This window comes from Aulonocara stuartgranti (assembly GCF_965226115.1).
Source record: "Aulonocara stuartgranti genome assembly, chromosome: 23".
Classification (NCBI taxonomy): domain Eukaryota; kingdom Metazoa; phylum Chordata; class Actinopteri; order Cichliformes; family Cichlidae; genus Aulonocara; species Aulonocara stuartgranti.
In genome coordinates this window covers 828,845-855,110 of record NC_138958.1, presented here as the reverse complement: position 1 = coordinate 855,110, position 26,266 = coordinate 828,845, and the positions used below count along the sequence as shown (strand labels likewise).

At 45.2% G+C, this 26,266-nt stretch overlaps 2 protein-coding genes across 5 annotated transcripts in view; one reads left to right on the top strand and one right to left on the bottom strand.

Moving 5' to 3' along the window:
* Window positions 1-5,016, top strand: part of fbn2b (fibrillin 2b) — a 63,389-nt gene extending 58,373 nt beyond the window's left edge. For both annotated transcript variants that reach the window (XM_082523671.1, XM_082523672.1), the window contains 3 exons: window positions 1,710-1,941; window positions 2,047-2,200; window positions 2,291-5,016. In XM_082523671.1, coding sequence (XP_082379797.1) covers window positions 1,710-1,941; window positions 2,047-2,200; window positions 2,291-2,668 — 764 coding nt within the window. In that variant the 3' untranslated portion in view covers window positions 2,669-5,016. The remainder of the gene's footprint in view (window positions 1-1,709; window positions 1,942-2,046; window positions 2,201-2,290) is intronic.
* A 730-nt stretch (window positions 5,017-5,746) lies between these two features.
* Window positions 5,747-21,712, bottom strand: ctxn1 (cortexin 1). 3 transcript variants are annotated; one of them, XM_082525125.1, is made up of 3 exons: window positions 21,512-21,712; window positions 12,561-12,661; window positions 5,747-9,260 (listed from the first exon to the last, which is right to left on the bottom strand). In XM_082525125.1, exon 3 carries the CDS (start codon window positions 8,240-8,242, stop codon window positions 7,862-7,864), a length of 381 nt encoding a protein of 126 aa, XP_082381251.1. In that variant the 5' UTR covers window positions 8,243-9,260; window positions 12,561-12,661; window positions 21,512-21,712; the 3' UTR covers window positions 5,747-7,861. The 3 variants fall into 3 exon arrangements, with proteins under 3 accessions (XP_082381251.1, XP_082381252.1, XP_082381253.1); XM_082525126.1 differs by lacking the exon at window positions 21,512-21,712 and adding an exon at window positions 16,153-17,147; XM_082525127.1 differs by lacking the exon at window positions 12,561-12,661.
* Between the last annotated feature and the right edge of the window lie 4,554 nt (window positions 21,713-26,266).

The window sequence follows — 26,266 nt, the reverse complement described above, 5'->3', positions numbered from 1 at the left end:
ATGGCATTTACGATAAGTTTCAGTCCGGTTTGCGTCGGTTTCACTCCACGGAGACAGCTCTTCTTAGGGTCTCAAGCGATATCTTGATGGATAATGATGCAGGAAAATGCTCTGTTCTACTCATGTTGGACCTCACATCAGCTTCCGACACAGCTGACCATCACGTCCTCATTGAAAGGCTGAAATATTGTGTTGGTGTATCTGGAACTGCATTAGAGTGGTTCTCTGATCTCCATCACCGATCCTTTTCTGTGGCGGTCTCCGATTTTAGGTCATCCTCTACCTCCCTTACCTATGGTGTCCCTCAAGGGTCAGTTTTGGGGCCTTTATTGTTTTTAATATATCTTCTCCCCCTCCAGCATATAATGGGCTCTTTTGAGGACATTTCTTATCACCGTTATGTTGATGACATTCAGTTGTACGTTTCTTTTATGCCCGAGGATTTATCTAAGCTTCAGCGTCTGAATGATTGCTTAGATTTGATCAAACGTTGGAAACGCTGCAAATTTCCTCCAACTCAACGAGGGGAAAACCGAAGTCCTCGTATGCGCCCCTGATAGGTTTCTATCGCAGATAGTGAAAGCCCTCGGTCCTCTCTCACTCTGTGTTAAATCCTCTATCAGGAATCTGACTCGAGTCTCACATTGGATGGGCATGTGAAATCTCTGGTTCGGTCTTGTTTTTATCATTTAAGAAATGCGGCTAAGCTGAGCCTGATGTTATCTCGCTCTGAACTGGAGATTGCTATACGTGCATTTATTTCGTCACGCTTGGATTATTGTAACTCGCTGTTTATGCGTCTAAGCAAAGGTTCTCTGGATCGGCTGCAGGTTGTGCAAAACGCTGCAGCTAGGCCTAAATCCTGCAAGTACTCACATGTGACACCGTTGTTATCTCAGCTACACTGGCTTCCTGTTGAATTTAGAGTCAAGATCCTGGTCTTGACCTACAGAGCTGTGCACAGACTGGCACCAGCCTACATCTCTGATCTGCTACAGCCCGATGTCCCAGCAGGTCCCTGAGGTCATCTGATCAGGGCTTACTTGCTATAAAAAATACTAAGAGGAGGACTGAGGGTGACAGAGCTTTTGTCACTGTGGCCCCCAGACTGTGGACTCTCCCCCCCAACATTAACTGTGGACGCAGCAGCTGTTTTTAAAAAACAACTCAAAACTCACCTTTTTAAAACTGCTTTTGGTTCATTTTTTGCCGGTTTTATTTTGTCTTTTTAAATCTTTTTGTGACTTGTAATCTTATGTGCAGCACTTTGTGATTCTGTCCTGAAAGGATAAATAAAAATGTTATTTATTTTATCATCTGCTGCCACAAATAAATACATTTCCTTTTTTCCTATTAGAGCGTCTGTGCAAGTTTAGTGTAACATTTCAGTGTTTTCTGCATCCTCTGCTGTTCATTCATTGATAAACAACAGAAATGTTTTAATACACACCTACCGGCCACTGGACCTGCTTGGAGTCTTCATGACAGCTCTCTGTAAACCCTAGAAGTCCCAGCAGTTTCTGAAACACCAGCCTCGCTGCCTCCAACAGACATACACCCTTACCTACATGTTTACAAGCCTAAATGCTTCAGGTCACTACCATGTAACTAGCTGGTGATATCTGTGTTAACTAGCAGTTCAGCTGGTTAACACAGGTGGTCAGCGAGTGCATAAGAAGTTAAGAACTTCCTCTCTTCTTTCACTGCAGATGAGAACGAGTGTCAGGGAGCGTCGGTTTGCGGCTCGGCCTCCTGCTACAACACGCTGGGCAGCTACAAGTGCGTGTGTCCCTCTGGCTTTGACTTTGATCAGGGTGCCGGTGGCTGCCAAGATGTGAACGAGTGCACCACGTCCACAAACCCCTGCATCTATGGCTGCTCCAACACTGATGGAGGCTACCTGTGTGGCTGTCCTGGAGGTTTCTACAGAGCAGGACAGGGGTGAGGGGCTCACATTTCACCAAAACATTTTTCCCGATGCTGATCGTGAAACGAATTTTCTCTGTGCACACGCTGAACTTTGCTGATGTGCTCGTCTCCACCCAGTCACTGCATAACCGGCTCAGGCTTCCCAGGCCAGTACGTCGAGGGTGAGGATGAAGACAGCCTGTCTCCCGAGGCCTGCTACGAATGTAAGATCAACGGAGGAGGAAAGAATGGCCGACACAAGCGCGATGCTGATGAGAATGAGCTCAGTCAGGTATATTTGTTGCTCCTTCTGGTTTCAGGTTGAACTTTCTTAGATTATGAGAACTGACAGCCATCCTCTGCATCCTCGCTCCCCCTGCAGGAAGCAGCAGTCAGCATGGCCAGTGTGGACACGCAGGCCTCCATCCCTGTTAACATCTCTCTGGCCTCCTTGCTCAACAAGGAGCCTCTGCTCGAGCTTCTGCCCGCCCTGCAGCCCCTGGAGCACCACGTCCGTTACGTCATAACCCACGGCAACGCCGACGAACATTTCCACCTGCTGGAACGCCGCGACGGAAAGAGCGTGCTCCGACTCGGCAAGAAGCCGCCTCCACCTGGATCTTACCGGCTGGAGATTGCCAGCCTTCGGCTGTTTGGGCCCCGAAAACTGCACCAACTAGAAAAGCAGCATGACATTGACTACCTACAAGGGGAGATAGGTGACGCCCTGCGCATCAAGCTCCACGTCCACCTGCACTGAGCCCAGAGTGCCATCCTGCTCTGGACTGATCTCTAAAGCCTTTTAACCTTTTATCCAGTAACTCCTACACAGAGTCCCCTACAGGACCCCCTCACTGACGGGGAAATCGAGGGCTACGAAAGACTGAGTCAGCTCTACCACCACCTTGTTAATGTTCAATTTATTCTGTGTTCTTGTTTTGTGTTTTTGTGCTTTTGTTTTCCCCTCCACTCCTACCCGCCCCAGCGCTCGTTCTCCACCCGGAGACCCAGCGGAGGAGACGCAGAGAGGTGTCTTTGTGCTTGGACCACGGCCACCTCCACCCAAACAAAAGCAGGCAGGAGGCTCACGAGTCCATGAAGCACTTTTGTAGATGAGACACAAACAAAGCTTTAATTAGAAGTGAAGTGCTGAGAACTGCGTTTAGACGAGTATTTAAATCACAGGCAGCATCTACAGACGTCATTGTGTTTAGTAGCGTCGAGAAAAATAAGGTTGAAGATAAGCGTGCCACTCTGGTCTAAGAACAAGCTCCCTTCTCTGTGATCTTGGGCCCTTCACGTATCCTAGGAAGTCATTTATTGTATTTGTGCTGTTCAGAAACACAAAGGACTGCAACGTTCGCTCTCCGTTTGATATCCAACGAGTCTTTTTAGAAAACAGCAAGCTCTCCTCTCGTGTGCCTGACGTTGGTCCTGCGTGTTTGCGCGTGTGTGTTGTCACGTTCGGTTACCTCAGTACTTCTCAACACCATGCTGTGATGCTGACTTTCAAACAACAGAGGGTGCTAATGTCCCTCAGCATCCACCGTGAGCAGGGAATGCAGCAGCGAGTAGTTCGGAGACTTTAAAGAAGATAAATACCTGATCTGACCTGATCTAAGCTTTCAGTGATTTTGACTTCACCGATTCAGGACCTGTGAGCCTTCATGTAACCAACAGTCTTCCTACAGTGTTGGCTGTCAGAGCCTTGCAGCTTCTTTACTGCAGTCACACATTTAATGACATTAAGCTGACTTTATCTGCCTTGTTTGGCTTCACCGTGAGTCTGAGGACTGAGCCGTATTTACGTGCACTGCAGCCCTGAGGACACAGACGTCCATTTCACTTGAACTCGAGAGCATCTGTTGAATTCACCAAACGGGCGTCGCTCTCGCCTTCTTGCACGCTCTACACAGACGGCACCGTCCAAAGCAAACGGAGCATCTCCAGAAGCCAGAACCATCTCCTGCCGTGTGGGACGTCGTACCAACCCCGTCCTCCCGACGCTTCCCAGAATTCATGTGTGAAAACAGCTGAAGGGACGTACACGTGAATGCAGTAGCAGCCTCAAAGGTACACGACATGCTAAGCTGTAACTAACAGCAGTGCTTTACAGAGTAAGGGCTTGCACATTAGAACGCAAAACCTCACAAAAACAAGAATATGCTTCAGGTCATACATCCTTTGTCATGATTTTTTTCCTCCTGAGGGGAAAAAGGTGCTACATGATACCAAACGCTGTAGAAGAAGCGCAGTCTGTTGTTTTTACCAGGTTTTATTGCGGTTGTCTCCGTCTTTTGTCTCAGTGCTGATAAACCAATATTATTATTATTATTATTAAACTTGCTTCTTGAAGATTTAATTGTATATTTTTAAGTGAAATGTAGATTTTTTTTAAATGTCACAGCTGCCAGACCAAATACTCAGATTGACCAAAAGCGAGCATGCGCTTGGTCACCACTGACTGACGCGTTAAGGCTGCTGCAGTCAGATCAGTCTTTGAGACGATCAGGAGCTCTTTTATCACAACAAGTAGGGAAGCTTACACTGTGTGTACAACGATCGAGGCCGACATGCCACCGTGCTCGGACCTGTGGTGCTAAATGCTAACCCTTCTCTTTGAACACTTGAGGCATTTCATCGAAGACGACGTTTCTAACACGTAACCACGTTCTAACCTGGGAACCTTTGTATACTTTGTATCTTTATTCTCATTTTGTATTTTGATGTTTTTTTAAACTTGCCACTATGTTTTTGAAAGGGCACCGTGTTGCCTGTGCTTACTGTATCTCAGCTTCAGCGTCAGACTTGAATATCGTCATCATCGTCGAGGTATCCTGTGCTTAACGAAAGCAGCATTTGTCACACCTGTTGATCCCAGAGTTTAACTGAAAGCTGATATGACAATCATCCAGTCACACAGCATCTACAAGATGAGGATCACGCAATAAAGCAGCCATCGCGGGACATCCTGTGCCATCATCTCTGAAAACCAAAGATTTATGACACCAAAGGGCAGTCTGTAAAACTTAGAGTCCTTCCTATTATATTGTAAACCTTTGTCCACTGACATAAATGGCAATAAAGTATTGTGGGTTATATTTTTAAGTTGTGTATTCTTGGTACTGCGTCTTTGTGGAGAACGCATACGATAGAGTGCTAAAAGAGGAACTGAGGCATGAGGTGTGACAGGTGGCTGAACTAACATCAGTGACCTGCTCTGACCCCCGTGGTGTTTATGATGGCGACAGACAGGCTGACAGATGAAGTCAGGGAGGAGTCTCCGTGGACTGATCTGTAGCGAGATCAGGCGGAGGAGAGCCTGGAGAGGTGGGGGTGTGCTCTGGGGAGAAGAGGAATGAAAGCATGTGTGTAACAATGAAGATGGAAGCAGGAGTTCAAATACCTGGAGGTCAGCTATCAGACACTGCACGAGAGAGGTGAAGGCGAGAGTGGAGGCAGGGTGGACCGGCTGGAGATGAGCGTGTGGGGTTTGGAGACAAGGTTAGAGAAGCTGAGAGGGTTCGGACATGTCCAGAGGGACAGCACAAATACTGGACAAAGAGGAAGGCCACAGAAGAGGGTCATGATGTAGTGAGAACATGCAGAGATCATTAGCTGGGGCAAGAAAAACACTAGATTTATTATCTGCACTTCAAAATAATACATTTTTAAAAAGGTCCAGCGGGCCTCGGTGCACGAAACAGCTGCTTATCTCGTCTCCTTTTAAGGCCTCGTTTCATTTAAGACAACTTTCCTCTGATTGGCTGCTCCTCGTAAACAGAAGATTTAAAAGGAGCCGAGTCTGTAAATGCCCACAGCAAAAGTGACACGAGGAGACTTTAACTAGCAGTCCTTTTATTTCATTTCAAACATGAACAACATGGACTACACACACAGTCCAGCATCAGTGGAAGTTATATAAGAGTACTTGAAGAAGAAAATCATAGTTTTTCACTGTTTCACTCCAGCGTATCAAAAACAAAGCGTATAGTCAGAAAAATATTGAATTACAAAACTCAAAAAAGCAAAGTGTTTTCCTCCTAAGACTGGGCTGCAGGACTAGCTCAAAGTTCTAGAGTCTAAAGGTTTACACAGTAAGAGGAAGAGAGAAAAGGATAGCAAAAAGGAGACTCCAAAACCCGAGTCGAGAATAGAAAAATAAAGCTTTGTTTCGCCTAAAGGTTGCTGTTTGCCTCATCAACACGCTCAGCAGGCTGACTACAGCAAAGGACACGACCGGCTAACACAAACTCTACTCGCAGTAATACGGGATTATATAGTTTCAGTATGGCTTCTCAGTTACAGACACAGACAAAATATACACGGACAATATTTTTATAGTGCCACAAACGACCTGCTTGGGCCTTAAAAGCATCTGGAACTGTTCGGTGTAAGCAGTCAGAATAAGCACGATAAAGGTGAGTGTTTGTGCTCCTCGCCAAGCACTGAAAGGTCACACGCTTCGTGACGGGCTTCGGTTCATTAAAGGGGCATCTGCTTAAATGTAAACTCCTTCAGCTAAGCTCTGGCTGTGTTTATTAGGGGTGCAACGATATTCGTATCGATATTGAACCGTTCGATACAGTGCTTCCGGTTCGGTACTCATATGTATCGAACAATACAAAATGTTTAATTTATTTTATAAACTTTCCTTCTGACGATGCTGTCTGTGTTGAGCGCTCAGTGAATCTGCGTTCGACTACTCCGCCTAGGCTGCACTGTCGAGCGCAGATCCACTGAGCGCAGGGCAAGCTAGCAAGACAGAAGCTAAGCTCTCCTTGCAACATGGCAAATTGAACCTCCCCCACCCTCATTCAGATCTGCCTTTGGAATTATTTTGGTTTTCATGTGACGTATGACCCTGAAGGTAAGCGAGTCATGGACTAAAGTAAAACAGTATGTTGGATGTGCCACGCAATGCTCAATTACATGGGTGGGAGCTAGTGTGTTAGCGCAGTTTTCTCGTTAACATGTTGGCCGTCCAGCCCCACGCTCAGGGCGATCCACGGTAGCTCGTTAACGGAGATTTGCCATGTTGTGGCGTTAACGTCATTTCAGATTAACGCTGACAGCACTAGTGGGAACAAAATGAATATGACTGCACATTTACTCCGACAGCATCCTAGTGCAAAGACAAGTGGAAGCAGACAAAAACAACAAGCAGCATGCTACAAACTTTAGCCGAGTCATTTAGACAGCCGTTAGCACAGGATTCTCCTTATGGGGACCTGATATGTTTAATATGCTGCTGAGAATATAGCCCAGAAGAAGCGTATAGTAGAGCTTTTATTTTGAAAGAGCCATTTCTCTGTAATAAACTCTTTTCCAAAGATGAGGGATTCCTCCATCAGATTTATTTTTTTATTACTTTGTTGTTTCAGCAACATTAAATTTAAAAACTGTACTTTTGAGTTAAAATATATATTTATAATTTTAATAAATGACAAATTAAAAAGGCACGAACATTTTTTGTATTGAAAAAATATCGAACAGTGACACCAAAGTATCGAACCGAACCGTGAATTTTGTGTATCATTGCACCCCTAGTGTTTATGCAAGTGGAGTGGGTTTTAAAAAAAAAAGAAAAAAAAGAAATCTAGCTTTGAGGTTAGTTGTGAGTGAATATTTCCCAAATCCTGTCCAGCTAGCCCTAAAGTGATGCTGTGGCCTGGGTAGCATGGTTCCCCTGTTACAGTAGGTCTGGTTAAGGCAGCTGTGCGTCGAGCCTCATGTCAAACCACAGTCGTTATGGTTACCTGTGGTCCTGCAGCCGCGTATTTACACCAGTACACGATGACAGTGACTCAGTACAAACTTCCTGCAATAGTTGACGTCCTTCTTAAGCAGTGCAGTCACAATGTTATGTCCCTCTAAACCAGTCCCTCTAAACCAGTCCGTGCTTTAAAACAGTGTCTGTGTGCAATGGCACGCTCCCCTGCGCCGTGCCCCCCTACACCAGTGCATAATCAAACTGACCCCTCTCTAGCCCCTCCTTGTGGTCAGTCCAGGATGATGCAGGCATGCGGCTGTAGGGATCCAGAAGGATCCTGAAGCATCTGACCAGCAGGAAGACTAAGAAGAGCATGAGGAGGCCTACAAAGGCCAAAGCGGTACGCTGCTCCGTGTCCACCCCGACCAAGGCCAGAGGAGGGCTGCTGCTGCCGCCGCCATGATTGCCGGTGAGGGAGGAGCTGGCTGGGGACAGCAGCAACTCGTAGTCAAGCGTGGGCACATCGTTCATCCTCCACGGGGCCCGAAGACAGGGCTTACACACTGACTGGATGGTTGGTGTGTTGGGTGGAGGTGCGGAGAAGGAAGGGAAGGCGTTCATTTAGGAAATGTTGAAAGTTTTTAATATTGCAGACCCTGTTTATTTATTTTTAGAAGAATAGTTACCGAGCGAGGACCGCAGAGCGTTTGTCTACGATGAGCGCAGTCCCATGGTCGCCACTTTATTGGATCAAATGTAGGCCAGTCAAAGTGACATGACCCAGACAGCTTTGACTCTCATGTGTTCTGACAGTGTGTCAAACACACACACTTTTCAATTAATAAGGACTATTTTTTGTGTAACACATTTGCCTAAAAAGTCTAATGACGCTCAGCCGTTCCTATTTCAGCGCCTGCCCTCCGGCGCTCATGTTTTTAGTGAATTTATCGGAGCCACGCCAGCTCTCATTCTCACTCCGTCTCACAGAGCAGACAGGACGTGACACCGCCTCCCGCTAACGCAAACGTCACTGATGGCGGTCAAGGTCAGCGTGCTCTAAGGGAGTTAAGAGCGCTGATGGACTTCTAACACCAAGTTGGGTTCAGCTGTTTCAGCGCGCGTCTCCGTGTTGTGACGCTAAAGTGAAACGCAGACACGAGCGGCGCACTATTAAAGCGCCTGCAGAGGCCGGCAGCCCGGTGTGCGCGCGCCTGTGTGGGCACATGTGTGGCTGTTGGTATGGAGCTAATCAGATTGGGAGGTCAGCTGCTCAGTGGCCCTGAATATAAAACAATGCATAACCTTTCCTGAAGCTGTCTGCTAAATGCCAAGTTTTCCCTTCGACCGGCTGGAGCGTGATAAGTGGGTCAGAGCTGTCAAATGCTGAAGCCACTCCTTTCCGGCGCCTCCTTCTGGGGTGATCGCTTCAGAAAAACGCCCTTCTTGACAAGCAGAGAAGCAGCGAGAGGTAGAAAATGTTTATCTGATGCGTTAGGCTGTCGGTCACAGATGAAGAGTGTCTTCATCCAGATGCAGATTGGCAGAATCTTTTTATGGGCTCGTTCCACTCCTCGGCCGATACGAAGCGGGCCAAGCGTCGTGAGATTGTCCGGATTAAGCTGAGCAACCACTCCCACACCTGAAAGAAACACCAAAGAAAGCCACCTGGTTAGAACATTGCCCCTCGTCTCTATATGCCTAAAATCATGACATTCAAATTTGCACCAATAGGATGCACCGTTTTTAATGTGAAGCGTAACAAGAAGATGAAGTCATTTTCCCCACAATGTGATTATTACAACCCTGTGCTTAATAAGCAGCAGTGACAGTGATATAAACCATCTGTGAGGAGAACACAGCACCAGCATCCCGATAATGACTCTCAATTAGGACTCTGATTACGCTGCCATTACAGCCACATTAGCAGTAATGAATGCACGATTATAAACACCGATACCACGCTGCCTCGCCCGTATTTGTCGGTGCACTGTTACACCAGGACTTTCATTCACTCGCTCACTCACTCAGGGGAAGACAATGTGCTGAGGAGCCTCATTAATAATCTAAAATCTCCTGCGGCCGACCAGGTTTCAAATAGTTGAGGAAAGATGATACGAAAGCATTTTTACCTGCTCACCTGTCTGATGGGTGGCGGCTACGCTATTTGCTTAAATAAACATGATACCAAGAGGAGGGGTCACATGTGGTCATAAGAGAGCAGTGGGTGGGAGAGATGGGTGAAAAAGAAGGACAATTAAAATTGTCATTTAAGGGAAATTAGTGCAGGGATTAAGAATTTTCATGATTCACAGCCGCCCTGCACAGAACATTATGGCTGCGTTAAAGAAGAAAAACAAGCGAGCGACTCGATGTACAGGGAGTCAAACAGGAGTGTAGGAGGAGCGAAAGATGGATGAATAGAGCAGGAGTTCCTGTGGCGAACAGGCAGCAGTACAGAGGAGAGGTTTGCTGGCACAGACTGGACTGACTCTCCTCTGCGTGACGATGGCAGAATGCCTTTGCCGTCCCTCTCTGTGTCCCGGGTTCAGTTTAAAGGTTTTCTATCTGCTGCTTCATCAGCCTGCTGCCCCACACCGGCAGCAGGCTGTTCCTATTTCAGCACCTGCCCTCATGTTTTTAGTGTAAAAACATGAGCGCCGGGGCTAACCCTAACGTGCACATCCATGCGTGTACGAAACAGAGCTGCTGCGCACGTGCCGGCAGCTCCAGATGTTTGGCCTCTGAGTGACGTGATCAGCGAAAACCTTGAAACCGATTTCAAAGACGAGGACGATGTGAACGGACGGCGTCACACGTCTGAAACGCGGGAGAAGCTTTGAAACTGTTGCTACAGTTTTGTAAATGTTGGAACTGGTTTATAATCCTGACGCATGCTCGATCAACCAGGCGAGGAAATCCCCGAACGTTGATTCATCTGGACGTCTTCAGCGTTTCGTAGGAGAAAAGCTGCGTTCACAGACTCAATGTTTAACCTCTCAGTTTATTTGTGGCTCACTTATACAAACCACTTAACATACTTGGTGTATTTTGATACCACTCAGAGGTGGGGCTGTTGCACAGACTGCTGTCTAAACTGAAAAGACTCATTTCAAAGCTCTTGATGTCGCGGGTCAGTAGTTCTATAATGTATTTATAACGTACAGCATTTCTATCTAACATGCAGCAGCAGCAGATTTCCAGCAGCATGATGAACTTCAACCAGCACGACCAGCTGGAATACTCTCAAAGAAAATGATCATTTGCCTCGTAAACATGAAGCAATCATTTTGAGTAAAAGGTCACTGAAATATAGAAAATCAAAGGTTGATTCAGTCAAATAATTCATCTTTAAGGTAACTATGCTTGATTGATAAACATTCAGTTTACATCTAGTTGGATTGGATAAATTTCCATTTTACTTTGTTTACACGTAAATGTTTTTCAGTTTCTTAAAGTCAACATTTTGGGCTTAAACATGTTTTTGAGTGTAATTTATTGTTTGAAATAATTGGACAGCTGTTAGTAGAGACTGTAATTTTCATCATAAATATAATAACATGACCTGTTAATGACATAAATAACACGTTTTTGGTAGGAGGTCTTGGTAAAGCATATTGTAGCTTTTGTAGAAACGGGTGAGATCAAAGGTAAATGTAACAAGTTGCAATAAAATAGCAGACAAACATCAGACGTCCAATGAAAGTGAACTCTAATCCAGTAATGTACTTGTTACATTCTTATTTTTAGTAAGTGATAAAATTAAAATGTCATTAATAACATCAATGACTAAAGAATGTAGACAAACAGAAAACTGCTGCAGTTCCACTAATGGCCACTTGAGACTCTGAAAGCAAGTCAACCCCGACAGACTTTAACCAGCTAACATGACCAACATGTTCTGATGAGGTCAAAATATGTTTAGTGTCTCTGTAGCTTTCGTTTGCTGTAATAATAACTGTGCAGGGACATAACTCACTGCGACCTCTTTGAGCATTTTTCTACACAATAATCTGACACTTCCTGTATGGCAAACTGTACTGACAGTCTGGTCTGTGCTCAGTGTTAAACTGCAGCACTGTTTATCAGTCTGTTAGCACAGACCAGCAGGTATCAGCGCTGAAGCTATCCAGCAAGCTAACGTTAGCTGATAGCTTAGCATTCCAGGCTCTCATCCAAAGCTAGAAGCTTAATACCAAAGTGAAGACGTCACAGCAGCTGGACTCCTGCATGGAAAAAGTGCAACATACAACCACGAATACACACGTGTATCATTCTGCTGCAGTTTAGGTACATAAAAATATTATCGTGCATATTGTATATAGTACAAGTTACCTTTGTATTTCATTCATTTTTGCACTTTTGTTGTACCCCGTCTTTATTTATTTATTTATTTTAATTTTGCAATTTTTATTGGTTTCTAATAAATTTCTGATGGACTTTTTCTTCCTCGGCCTTGTGCTGCTGTAATTATTGAATTTACCCAGTGAAAGATTAATAAAGTCTATTTATCAAAGGCATGTAAAGTCTTATTTTAAACCTGCAACGTGCATGCATGTAACTTACAAATGTAACCTCTTCATCTGATTCTAATCACTCTAATTACTTGGTGAAAAAGAATTTAATAAAAACAATTTATTGTATTTGAAATAGTGAAATTTATCATACGTGGCTAATGTATATTGATTTATTCAAGCAATGAGCTGGACTGAAGAACCGTGAGTGTAAAACATACAGGATACAGAGAAGTCGATTTTTTTGGCCACATACTGTAGATAAGGTTTCACAGAGAGAGAGAGAGAGTGAGAGTGAGTGAGTGAGTGAGTGAGTGAGTGAGTGAGTGAGTGAGTGAGTGAGTGTGTGTGTGTAAGTCATTGGGAGGTAGAGGGAGGACAGAGAGATTGCTCAGCTTATTTTCCTCCTCGTTAAGTCTCACTCCCACCATCACACACGCGCGCACACGTCCATCAGCCTCGTCTCGCATTAGCTCTCGCCCACTCCATCTCTCCTCCAGGACACTTCCTCCAGGCAGTGACGAGACCCCTGAGATGAAGAGGAATGAAACGGACATTCGTCAGTCTTCGTCAAAAAGCCGTTAAACGCACACCTCTCACACAGACACACAAAGAGTGCACCAGCAAAAACAGACAGTGCAACAGTGGGCAGACTCTTGTTCTCTTTAGCACCACTCAGACGTACACAGCAGGCGTAGGATGAGGACACAGACAGACAGAGACACTAGGGGGAAATATTTACAGCAAAACTAGGACTCGTATAATACTTGGAGTATTAGGCGGCCACACAAATGGGGGTCTGTGTTAGTGTCTCCAGCCACCACATCATCAGCTCTCTCTGTATAATGTGGTGGTGAAGATAAAAGCAGGGGGCGATCGTGCTCAAGAGGTGGCAGTTCACCAGAAGGTTGCCGGTTCAAAGCCCGGCTCCGACAGTCTCAGTCCTTGTGTCCTTGGGCAAGACACTTCACCCGTTGCCTGCTGGTGGTGGTCAGAGGGCCCGGTGGCGCCAGTGTCCGGCAGCCTCGCCTCTGTCAGTGCGCCCCAGGGTGGCTGTGGCTACAATGTAGCTGCCATCACCAGTGTGTGAATGGGTGGATGACTGGATGTGTAAAGCGCTTTGGGTCCTTAGGGACTAGTAAAGCTATACAAATACAGGCCATTTACTGTAGATTATTCATCTAAATACTAAACAAAGACAAAAATAGTTACATTTTTATAAAAGGCGGCGAAGCAGCTGAATGCTGAACACAAGTACACGCTTAGTATCACGTAAGAATTCATCATAACTTTTCATATACTGATTATATTTTGGTCCATCTTTGGGCAGCAAAGGCAAACCTGCGGAGCCTTTCTGTAAAAATGAATTAGAAATGATATTTTCTTTGCCCTGTGGTCTCCATCATCTTTTGGCTGCCGCTCTCCGCCCACGATACCCACTCATGCAAATTTCACACCCAAACCCTGCATCGTCTTTTCAGCCAACACAAGTTGCACAGACCACAACCGTCCTACCGCTTCATGTACACAGATAGCCAGCCGTGCAAGGCTGTAAAGGTTCAGTGCAGAGACAGCCTTGATTTGTCATTATTTATAGCCTGAGTAAAGCCACTCTCTAAAAGTAATTAGACTTTAGAAACAAAGAGAAAGGGAGGAGAGGGAGCGAAAGCGAGAGATGGTAAATGTTCCCAGCCACAGCCTGCTGGGAATTGAATTAACCCTTTCCAATTTGCTACTTATGAAGATAAAGTGGACCTGAAGAAAAGGCAAAGGGCAGCTGCATGAGATCCACCAGCTCAGGTGGGCATCCCCACTACATCATCGGAGGAGTAATGCTGTTTCCAGGGCATCAGAAAAACATATCTGCCCATAAACTGCACACACATGCACGCATATATTCAAAGAGCTGGAGGCCCCTGCTGAAGCTCTTTGGTAGCACTGATGAGACACTGGTTTGGGGGACTTTCATATGTGCACGACTGTCTCGCTTCATTTGTCGCCTAAGGGAGTTGACAATTGGCTAATGAGGACAACAGGGACCGGGTCACCTTGCATTGTGTACAACAAACGTACTTCCAAAAATAAAAATAAAATAAAAATCCACCTTAACGATCTCAGACGCGTCTGGCTTGAACCTGGAGTTCACAGCAGCTCCGGTCTCGTGTACATATGCAAGCATAAAAACATTTAATGACCCGCGCACGACTGTCTAACAGGTATTTTTAGCATTTAAACTGAGACAGCACCGAGCGTCTGTGCAGCCGTTGCACTTTTTACTCTTGGCCAGCAGATAGCCCGTCATAATTGGGCTGGCAGACAGTCAGTGGCTACAGTAATGGTGATAAAGTCGGCCAATTAAATATTCCAGTGTTCCGACAGCCATTCGTTCGGCTCCGTGGACACATTTGGATGAGAAGGTGTGTATGTGTGTGCGAGGACAGATATAACAACACAAAGTGAGAGCGAGCATCCTGTTCTTTTACTGAGTAGACATGCAAATGAGACAGCAGTGCACTCAAGACTGCTGACCTCTGAAAACAAAAAGGTAGATGCAAATAACAGAGAGCGCAACACACTTCATACTGAGGGACCCGTCAGTCCACAGAAACACATCCAGAGACGTGCTCCCACACAGACGTTTGGAGATCAGGCGCTTCTACAGGAAACTTTCTTGGTGACGGTTCACGTGAAACCTTTGATGTAGTGAACCAGGAGAAACAAGGGATGAAGAAACAGGCAAAGACAAATGGAGCTGTGCACAGACGAGGGAGCAAAGGGGCAAAAACAGGGCTTCTGTGATTCTCAACAGCAGCTGAACAAATCCATCTTCAAAGCTGCGATCTATCATTTTATCACAGCCCAGATGAGCACAAGTCTCGTTTCTCTATCAGCATATTTAGGCCTCAAGGTCACCCCTGCATCAACAGTGAAATAAAACAAGATTCTTCATCACTGTTGATTCGTTTTTTAATTTTAAAGACAGGCCTTCTGCTCTACATGAGCACAGCGAGGCTTAAATCCCCGAGAGACTCGTGTGCTGTACACTGACCTGCGTGTTACTCCAAAGAAAAGTGGGATCAAGTCTACTGACATTAGGGGGAGGGGCCTGCTGTGTACTTAGTGTCCAGCGTGCTGCGTCCTCTCGCCGGGATGTTCGTGTCACTCTTTCTGACAGCCTGAAGCTGCGTCTGACTGTCAACAGGGAATATTTTGAAGGATCCTGTGGCTCAGTGAAGGAACGGGACTGGAAGTCCTGCTGTGACCTGGATCCTTAACATTTAAACATTCATTGTGCAAGGCGTGCAGATGTGAGGCGTTAACCGATACACATTCATACCAAATCAAGCTCTACAGACATAAACTGTGCATATTTACTGATATGCCCATTATAGTCTACGTGTGCTGTCCACCTTTGACATGTTTCTTTGGATTAATATTGACAAAATCGTGCACAACAACCCGCAATATACATGTTTCATGGTCATAATGCAGATCCAACTCTGAGCTGTAACAATGGTATGTTATGGGCTCTACATAACTGTAGTTACTGTGACATCAACCACTGATTACTTCCTGTTTTAAAGCAGTGATTTAGTACTGGGGCTGGGCCATATCATACCGTTCACGGTGATACCGGTGTAATGTTGGGCAACCATAAGAAAATGAAATATGGCGATAGAATATGGGTAAAATGCGCATGCGCAGTGCCTTTGTTTACATAAGCACATGGCGGCAACGCAGAATGAGAAGAGCGAAAGTGGATCGTTGAATGAAACGATGAACCAGAACTGGTTTGTAAAAATGCTGCAGCTTCAGTGGTGTGGAACTGGTTTAGCTTTCGTCCGTCAGATACACAACAAAGCACTATTTTTGGTAGCGCATGCTAGCGGGCCGTCGTTATTACCGTGTTGTTTGGAAAATACGGCGCACTTAAAATCAACCCTTTGATTTTTCTGAAAGTCGACAGAGCCCCTTATAATCCCGTGTGCCTTATGTATGAACTCTGGTTGTGTTACTGACCTCGAAATGATTTTATGTGCACGGCGCTCGAAAATCTGTCAGATGTTTCAGTACGACTTTGCTGAGCTACGAAGCTGCACCGCTTGATGGATTGTCGGAGCGTTACGGCTATCGTAGGCGGAGCCTCGCGGAGTGATACGTACTGTGCTTCAACATAATATTACCGTGTTGTGTGTGTATAAGCTCTTTTTAGGTTTTGTGGATATTTTACATGGTTATGCTGAGGATATGTCGGCCAGTTTCCACTGGAAACGCCTTTTGGTTAAACTGTCAGCGAGGAGTTTGCATTTGCACTGTTACATTTTATATAACTTTAGTGCAGATAAAAAACAGCTGCTTGTTTAAGTGAAAATACATTATTAGTGCAAAAACCCATCAAAGTTGTGGAGTTGTAAAGTATTTTGTCTCGTGTCAATTATATCGTCAGTTATATCGTTATCGCAAATTTTCAAATATATATCGTGATAAATATTTTTGGTCATATCGCCCTGCTCTATTTAGTACTGTGGTCAATGCTAGGTGATGTTGTTTCGGAGCTAGAGGAGACCATGCTCATAGAAGAGGTTAGTACCCGGCAGAGTTCTTGGACGGGTTGCCATTACAGTTAACTAATCAAGAAGCTGTATTATTTGTGATACAATCCAATTATAAATGCTGCAACAGAGACAAACGCCAAAAAACACAATCGAGAGCTGAAGTTCAGTGATGTGAATTAGCTGACGTCATGGTGGGCAGCAGCTAGCACCTACAGCCACCTTCACACACACTTATTACTCAAAGGTCCAATTCCTGCTAACTTACAATCCATCCAACCATCCATTGTCTTAACTGCTTATCCTACTCGGGGACATGTTGGGGCTGCAGCCTGTTGCTGTTGTCATCAGGCAAAACACAAGTTTAACAAAACATGCTCCATAGAAAAGTGAGGAAGGGAAAATCATCGATAAAGACCGAGACCGTCTATTCAATTTAATTTATCCAGCGCCACAACAACAGTCGCCTCAAGGTGCTTTATACTGTAAGGTCGACCCAACAATAATACATAGAGAGAAAAACCCAACAATCATATGACCCCCTATGAGCAGCACTTTGGCGACAGTGGGAAGGAAAAACTCCCTTTTAACAGGAAGAAACCTCCAACAGAACCAGGCTCAGGGAGGGGCGGGGCCATCTGCTGTGATTGGTTGGGGTGAGAGAAGGAAGACAGGATAAAGACATGCTGTGGAAGAGAGACAGAGATTAATAACAGATATGATTCAATGCAGAGAGGTCTGTAGTGAGTGACGGAGGCAACTGAAGTCTAATGAGCTACACTGTAAATGTTTTTTATTTTTTCTCTATATGGGATTAACTACAAAATAAAGAAATTCTAGGCCGTGCAAGGCCTTATAAGTTATTTTGTAACACGGGACATACTGTACAGATGGTTTATGTACAATATATGTATAAATACCTTTAATGCATGAGGAAAACACCTTAAAAGTGAACACTTAGTAAATGCCACCGTTTTCAACTACAGTTTCTGAAAGCTGGACATATATACACCACTTTCCAGATTAGTGGGGATAAGCAGCTCTCCTTGTATTTTATGGACTGTTTCACTGGAGTTAATTCAATTTAAATATTAAAACGCAGCTCAAGAAATGTAAAATATCAGTGCTACAGGGAAGGAATAAAACAATAGGAAAATCATGAGATTTATTAGCTTAAAAATATATTCCCAACTTTCCGGTGTGTTCTTGTGTGCTAATAGAAAGCGTTACACAGACAGAGTTGAAATATTTGGCCATGATTTCAGAGCATAAAAGACCTTTGTTTGGATATTAAGAGCATTGCATGGTGTGTTCAGTGTTTTATTGCCCTCCTCCACTGCTAAATAAGGTTACTGTAAAATAAATGTCATAGAAAATATTAGCAGCTATAAAAGTATTACTAAAACCCCCCAGAAAGATTAAATGCACACACTCACAGAGTGAATTTTATTGGACCAAGTCGTGACTCTCTAAACTATAAATGTCATTTTTTCCTATTTATGAGACCTTTGGGGGTCGACTCAAAGCAAAGAGACTGCTGAGAACACGTCTACCTCACCGATGCAGGTGTGCTGACAGGACGCTCCTGTTCACCACCGCAGCTCTAATCAGGTCGAACCCATCCGTCCCACCAGTCAGTGTGAATAAATGTCAGCCCAATCATATCTGCCTAGATCCTATGTTTAATTCACAAATCACAGACATGAAACATTCACACAATGATGAGGATGAAAGGAGACCAGTTCACAAGTTTGAGCAGATCAGCAGTGGGTGGACAAAGGCTCGTGAGTGGGCTTCTTGAAACATTTTTTTATTAATTTAGAGAACGGATAAGAGGATGAGAGATAAGTCGAAGAACATACAGCAGCTCACCTTGAAAGACCTCAGAGAGAGAGCTGGTGGTGAAGTGAGGAGTGGTCAGACAAATGATGAGGAAAGAGAAAAGCAGGAAGGTGGCGGCGCTAATATCTGTGACTCAAGTCTGTAAGTTCACACAGAGCAGAGGTGTGTAGCTAACGGGGGGGGGGGGCATCTGCAGGTAAGAAATCTGAAGGAGGTGAAAGAGAAGCAAACAGATGAGATGGAAGGCGTGCGAGTGCATGTGAGGAGCAGTATGGAGATGTCAGCACTCTTAAAGCCAGAAGGCAGCACTTTCCTCCCATCACAGCCATTCTGTCAAGCCCACTGGGACAGAACAGAACCTGTGCCAGCCAGTCAGCCGGCCCAGGGTGACGGCCATATATTTTACATGCCCTGCCCACACGACACTTGCTCAGATCCAAGGTGGAAAAGGGCTGAGAGTCAGCATAAAGAAGGAAAAAGGCAAAAGCTTTCTCCCGGACAGTAAAAGGAAATGACCCTGAAAGTCAGAGTCCGGACGTAAAACAATGCTTTTCAGTCAACGAGGGAATAAAAACTAGCGGCCCCCACCCAACGCCGTGAGAGTAGAATATCAGGGTGAAATGTTCAGCAAATCTGGTCTGCCTTTAAGCCTCCCAAATACCTGGGGCAGAAGAAAGGACAGCTTCTGTGCACAGCGTGCATCATGAGCCATCGGCAGAGTCACTCCAGTAAGTGAACTGGTCTCCCTTTCTCTTTCCAGAGGAGTTAACAGAATCGTGTGGGGGAGTTTCTGTCAGTGCTTCGAGCTGAAGCAGAGCAAATAAATCCCAGAGTCAGATACAGAAGGCTGATAAGTTATGGGCTTGATGAATATTTGATGGCTGATCTTCAACGAGGAATCCAAGCCGGCCACGTCACTCTTACTGGTTAACGTTGAAGACCTACAGCGACTTTGCTGCATCTCCTCTGACACACAAGTCATTTCTACCTTCCTGCTGCAGAAGGGATGTTTATGCTCACTGGGCTGTGGTGCTACATGATGTACAGTCCAAATGAATCATGCTTAGTGTAACATACAGGTGATTCAGGTTCACGCGAAGAAGTCGTTTCAGGAGTGAAATTAAAACGATGCAGCAAAGACACGCGAGCGACTTTGTCTCCTTATTCGGCCGATTTTAAACGAGGGCCAAACAACGTAATAAAGCAGCCACCCTGGTGAGCAACAGAGAGTAAATGATGTCAAAGCTAATAACAGTGACACAGTGAGACATAACGTGCTCCATGCTGTCGATCCTGACAGGCGAGGAAGACGGGCTTAAACCCACCTGGGTTCCCTCTTTTCTTTCCATCTCTCGATGTCATTACTCGATGACTGTGGCACTCAGCGTTACTACGCTGTGTTTTTATCTGAACTGGTAAGCTGAGAGTAGCCACAGACCATTACTTCACATTAACTTCTTCCTTTTTCTGTAAATTCCTCTTCATCCAAACTGAACGCTGTGTACAAACTCAACTCTTCCAGGTAAAAATCTTACGGTTTGCCTGCATATTTAGTCTGTATACAGGAGGAGAAAGCAATCCATGGCTCTCGATTGTCATGTTTGCCTTGCATGAAGGTGCCTTGGCTCGTCAATGTGCAAGCAAAACCACAGAAGAAGTCTAAAAGCTGCAGTGCAGCGAGATACCAATGGAGTATTTAAGAAAAACAAAACGTTTTTATGAAATATGTAACTATGCATTACAGCACGATGTCTGTCTGTACTTTAGACAGATGAAGCTGTACTTTGCCTCACTGATATGCAGCCGCCAGCACAGTGTAGACACCGGAGCGAGTCTTTTTATTGGTTCTATTTTAAGCCAAGACAATTAAATAGCTCTCTTTTTGGGGTATCACTTACATTTTAATCTGAAAGCTCCAACTGGTCTCCAAAGCACCGAACCTCTCTGCTCAGCAATCACCATCAGATACCCAAACTTGGATTCCTGATTACAGTTAGCGAGGCACGGTAAATTATTCAGCAGTTGTCACTGTAACAGGAGACAATATGGATGGAAGAAGCCAAGGAGGCTGTGGAGCATCCAATGGCTGACACAGATTTATACTTTGATAAGTTAACGATACGGTGCAGGACAGGCCAAAACCCAAACTGCACGATAGCTGCACAGAGCCGATCACAGTGTGCAGATGGATTTCAAATATACGAGCAAATTCAATTCACGATGAAACCAACGTCTATTTTTATTCTGACCAACGTTGAAATGACCCCAGTTCTGCCATTTGTGTAGGACGTATGCACCTGTGCCATCCTATTGTCCTACCTGATGCCCTGCAGGGCACTCAGAGAGCAGCAACAACAACAGCCCATTTCAGCAGGATAATTCAATCCGTAGTTCCTGAAGGTGGCCTGCACAGGGCTATGAGCAGAGAATGAATTCTGTCTTTCAAGAGGACAGTCAGAGTAATTTCATGGTACAGCGGGCCATAGCATGTTTTTTTTTTCAAGCATATCCAGGTGAGCAGGTCACGTGGTTACTGATCTAAGGTTACCTTCTTAAAACTGCAAAAACTAAACATTTTTACAACATTTCCAACAGATGAAACAATCAGACGATGATGGGAACGATGCAGCAGCGTCTGTGTTTTCAGTGTGGGTCGTCCGACCCTTCGATCTTCACCCCCATTTATTCCCAAACCTACAGGAGCATTTGCTGCTGCTCTCTGGCAGAAACACTGATCAGCTAATAGTGCTTTGGCAGGCTGGGGCTGAGCTCCAGGAGGATAGAGCAGAGAAAGTTTGGCCACAAATGGCAAACGGATCGTCTGCGGACTTTTGAACTTGGAGCGACACGACGACACACGAAGGCGCCCCGCTGAACACTTGAGCTGTGATTACTTAAATGATCGCTGCCTGCCTGCTGTTTTTCAGTCGCAGTCATTACAGAGCTGCGTGCCCGCAGATCTCTGCCCGTCATACGACACCAACCTGATTCAGGTGCGCAGTACGTGCGTCCGCTGCGTCCAGACAGCTGCAGCTACAAACTTTAGGATGTGCTCGGCTCTCCTCCTCCTGCGCCTCCGCTTGTTCCTCCTTCTTCTGCTGCTGCTGCTGCTGAGAGTCGCTTTGCTCCGAGACACGACTGAAGGCAGGCAGCGACTCTCAAAGCTCCCCACCCACTCCGGCCTCCCGCAGGGCGAGCAGCCAATCACAAATGTGGTCTCGGCACAATAATACAAAGACGATTCTTACGCGAGACAACTTTGTCGTAAAGAAACACTTGAATGTGTCACGAGGAGAACATGAGAGCAAAGACCTGATCACTCAAACACAGCTTAGACCGACGCGGGCGGACGTGCAGGTGTGAAGGTCATTCTTTGTATGGACACTGATAAATATCAGCAATAAGTCGGTGTTTGTGTGCGCCTGTCAAATCACAAACCTCTCTGCTGCTTCCGCTAAAGGACCAATAGAAATGTTCAGCTGAGTATGGAAGTTATCAAGTGCCAAACTTTGTTTAAACTACTTGACTGAGATCGAAAGCAAAAATCAATTTATAGCCACATGAGTCCTTTATTTTTTAATTTCATGCTCCAGTACAAAAGTGATTCAGGCTCTTTCTGGTACCTTAAAGTCATCGGCAGCGTCCGGGGAGGATGAACACACAGCACAGTCAGTGCAGTTCACTAAAGACTCGGGATTCCTCCCACAGGAAGACAAATCACGCCTCACTTTTGTTTTCTGAAGCATTTTAACAGCACGATTGAGCCACGATGGTTTCATTTCATTCTGTCACACTAATCCTTCCTCAGGTTCTTATCCTAACCAAAGCCAGTCTGATCCTCGTGCTCTTCCAGTTTCAGGTTTCCAGGTGGGGGAGCCACCTGCTGCCAGGAGCTGCCGATGCCAGGCACCATGCCCACGTCCACAGGAGAGCAGGTCATGGCAGGTGGGAAGTTGGGGCGAAGAGGCAGCATATGTTACTTTACCATCTAGAGATGGATTTCTTTTCTGGTCCTGAGAGTTTATTTCTTTGCATCTTGGCAAACATGTAACCAACAAAAGGGCTAAATGTGAAAATGTGCCAGTTTGTAAAGGAGTGATAAACCAACCAAAGCTGAGGCTTAATGACTTTTTAAAAAATCCTCTGATTAATATCAGCGATTTCTGTGCAGATGCCACCAGAACACAGGAAGGCCGCGTTACGGAAACACGGTTCATCCGTGATGCTGGGAACATGTGGGCTGACACAGAGCAGTGTTCAAGCCTTTCAACAGCTCACCTATTACCGCTGTGCTAATTTTAATTAAAGCAATTTTCTCTTGGAACAAAATGACAGCTTCACATTAGGGGCTGTAAAACGTCCGTGTATGTTCGAGCGCGTGTTTGTCCCCCGTGGAGTGGCTGTGTGGGTGAGAGCGAGCACATTATGAATGTGGAGTGTGTCATTTTCCTAGGTGTGTTTGCTGAAATGTGTGTGTGGGAGTGGGGACCTTTGATTGGCGCTAGAGAGCCCATATGTGTCATCCTAACTAGACTCTGACAGGGAAGCTGAATAAATGTTTCTGTCCTATCTTTTTAAATTTCGTGCCCAAAACTTGTTCACTTTTAACACATGCAAAAAAAAAAGAATCTGCAGGCTAAGAAGTTATATAGAAGTTATATATATATATATATATATATATATATATATATATATATATATATATATATATATATATATATATATATATATATATATATATATATATATAGGAAATTCTTGATGCTCTCGGTTAAATAAAACATATCCTTGCAGGATTTAAGGGACCCTTGCAGTGCCTCTGTGTGCGAGGGAAGTGCAATCATTTCTACTTCTCTGTCTGTGAATGTCATTTAGGGTCTGTGTGTGTGTGGGTGGAGGGGCAGGCGGCCATGACTAATCAATACGCCTGATAATGAGATCTGAGTGGTGTCGTTGCGGCGGCCCCTTGGGCGAGTAACGCCTCCTGTACCGTAAAGAGCATCGTTGTCTCCTTTTCCTCCGACAGAGCACACAGCTCATTAACCTTTGGAGCCGCACACACCGACCAGACGCCGTTTACAACTCCCCGGATGCTGTTCGCATTTATGGTTTGGCAAATAAAGCTTTTTCTTGCGTTGGAGGATATGTTGCTGTTTCTTAAATGGTCTGAAAAAGATGACGTGTCTGCTTTTTTGGGCTGCAGCTCGCAGGTTTTATCAGCTTTGTGCTGTATGGAAAGTTAGTGTTGAGCTGGAGCGTTCGGCTGCATGTGATGCGCAGCATATTCATCAGTTTAGAGTCGAAAAGCCTTTTTTGTAGACGCAGCGTGACGGGTTACAGTGACGTGTTGGGCTGTAGGAGACTGAGGTGTGATCACGACTGGCAGAAATGAAAATTAACGTGATATTTAGGATTGCATCACACTTTGTAGAGACACGTGTGGCTGCAAACAAACTGAGCAGCTGTGATGACACAGTGTTCTCGTGTGTGTGTGTGTGTTTGGGAAATTTCACCCAAACCGTGAAAGATTTCTCCTCATCCCTGCAGACAGGTGACACTCAGGGCTCATGAGTGTAACATGCATGAAAAGCGGCTGCTTTGAAAGTGAAAGTGGGAGAGAGAGCAGGCTGTCTGAAAGTCACAAAAACCTCTGGGAATCAGACTGTTTTGTAGCCACTGACCTTCAGAGCCGTGTCACTTCCCCTGTGGGGTGCTGTTGTGTGTGTGTGTGTGTGTGTGTGCACTTTACTGTGTGTGTTTGGCTGATTGATCACCACAGAGGAACCTTGATGACATCACAGATACAGCGGTGCATTTGCAGCCGTGTGCCAGTTCCTCCAAAAAAGATATTTAGAAGCAGCGTTACGAGGTGTTGAATGTGGGATTCAACTAAACGCACAAACATTAATTGAAATTCGGTGAAGACTCTTCAGTGGATGAAGAACATTTCTGTATCAGCACATTTTCCCCTTTCTTCACCATCTCTGGACACATATTAGAAAAAAGCTGAGGTTATGCATCGATTTACATTTAGGCATCAGTGTGGACCTTCAAACAGAATCCAGACACTCTGAACTAAATCATATCAAGTTTACTGGGTTTGCTGATATGTGCAAATATTCAACTCTGAGTCAACAAGGCTCAGGAGTTTTTAAATGTGTGTGTGCATACAGTAGGCGTTTGTCTTTGTGTGTCCTCTGTGTGTGTCCTCTTTCCCCGGTGGTTTCCTTCAAGCTCCAGGGGAGGTGATTGGTGGACGGGGTTTAATCGTCCCCTTTCAGTCCTGGTTAGGGGGCAACATTCATCATACGGCCTCACAACTTCACCCTGGATTGTCCCAGTGCCATGCACTGTGTACACACACACACACACACACACACACACACACACACACACACACACACACACACACACACACATCAATCCCCAACCAGCTGAACTACACTTCACGGTCCATTTGATTCTCTATTTTCCTTTAATTACTCAAAGTGTTTAAGGCTGTGCCAGGATTTCAGTGTCTGTGTTGTGACTCGATAACGAAGCAGCTCACATGTAAACATGGCAGCTTCACTGTACAGTTATTTGTATCATTTTATTCACTTCTTCTGTTTTTGATTCAATCAATAATCTGAATTTTGAGCCACAAAATGCTTTAAATTTGTTTTTGGGTTTTTTTCCGTGGCTCAGGGGGTTGGGAAGCGTATCCGTAACCGGAAGGTCGCCGGTTCGATCCCCGGGCTCTCTGTCCTGGTCGTTGTGTCCTTGGGCAAGACACTTTACCCTGCTGCCTACTGGTGTTGGCCAGAGGGGCCGATGGCGCGATATGGCAGCCTGGCTTCTGTCAGTCTGCCCCAGGGCAGCTGTGGCTACAACTGTAGCTGCCTCCACCAGTGTGTGAATGTGAGAGTGAATGAATAGTGGCATTGTAAAGCGCTTTGGGTGCCTTGAAAAGCGCTATATAAATGCAATCCATTATTATTATTATTATTATTTTCTTCACCTGCTGTCGGTCGTGGCTGTTCCACAGACCTGTGAATATCCAGTGCATCACATACAGTACATACAGCTTTCATGCCAACATATCAGATCTGGATCAATACCTAAGGAAGCCCATCACTCTCCTGTTACCTTGATGGCAAAATGGGATCTTAATGAGACGTTAGCGCAGCCCCTGACCTCGGTAAGAGCATTGTAAGGGCTTATTTTGAGAGAGCTGCGTGGTTAAATGCACGGCCTTAGCTATTCATAAGAGCTTTAATTATGCATGGATGTTCAATAACAGTAAACAATCCCCGTGCAGAGTGAGAAAGCAAGTCCCCAGTAAAAGACTTTTTAACTGCTTGATGCGATTCGGAGCCCGAGGACATTCATTTCTGCCAGACTTAAATGATTGATGACCATTTGATATCAGCTCTGGAAATTAAGTGTAAAGCTGTAAAGGTCTGATCACGCAGCAGCAGCGCACAGTGACTGGAGGAGTTTGTCAGAGCAGGCTGCCAAAATCATTTTGTACCGCTACTCACGGCATAATTTTACTTCTCTGAGAACAAGAGAGGGGGAGCAGGAGCGGTGGGAGGGGGACTGAATGAAATTAAAATGAGAGGACACTTGGTTCAGATAACATAGTGTGATGGAGCCAGTTGACTGATGATGCACCGTTTCAAATTCTCTCCACACGATTAACATCACCGGAGGATTCATTCTGGCCACATTTAAAGTGATTGATCATTGCTATAAAT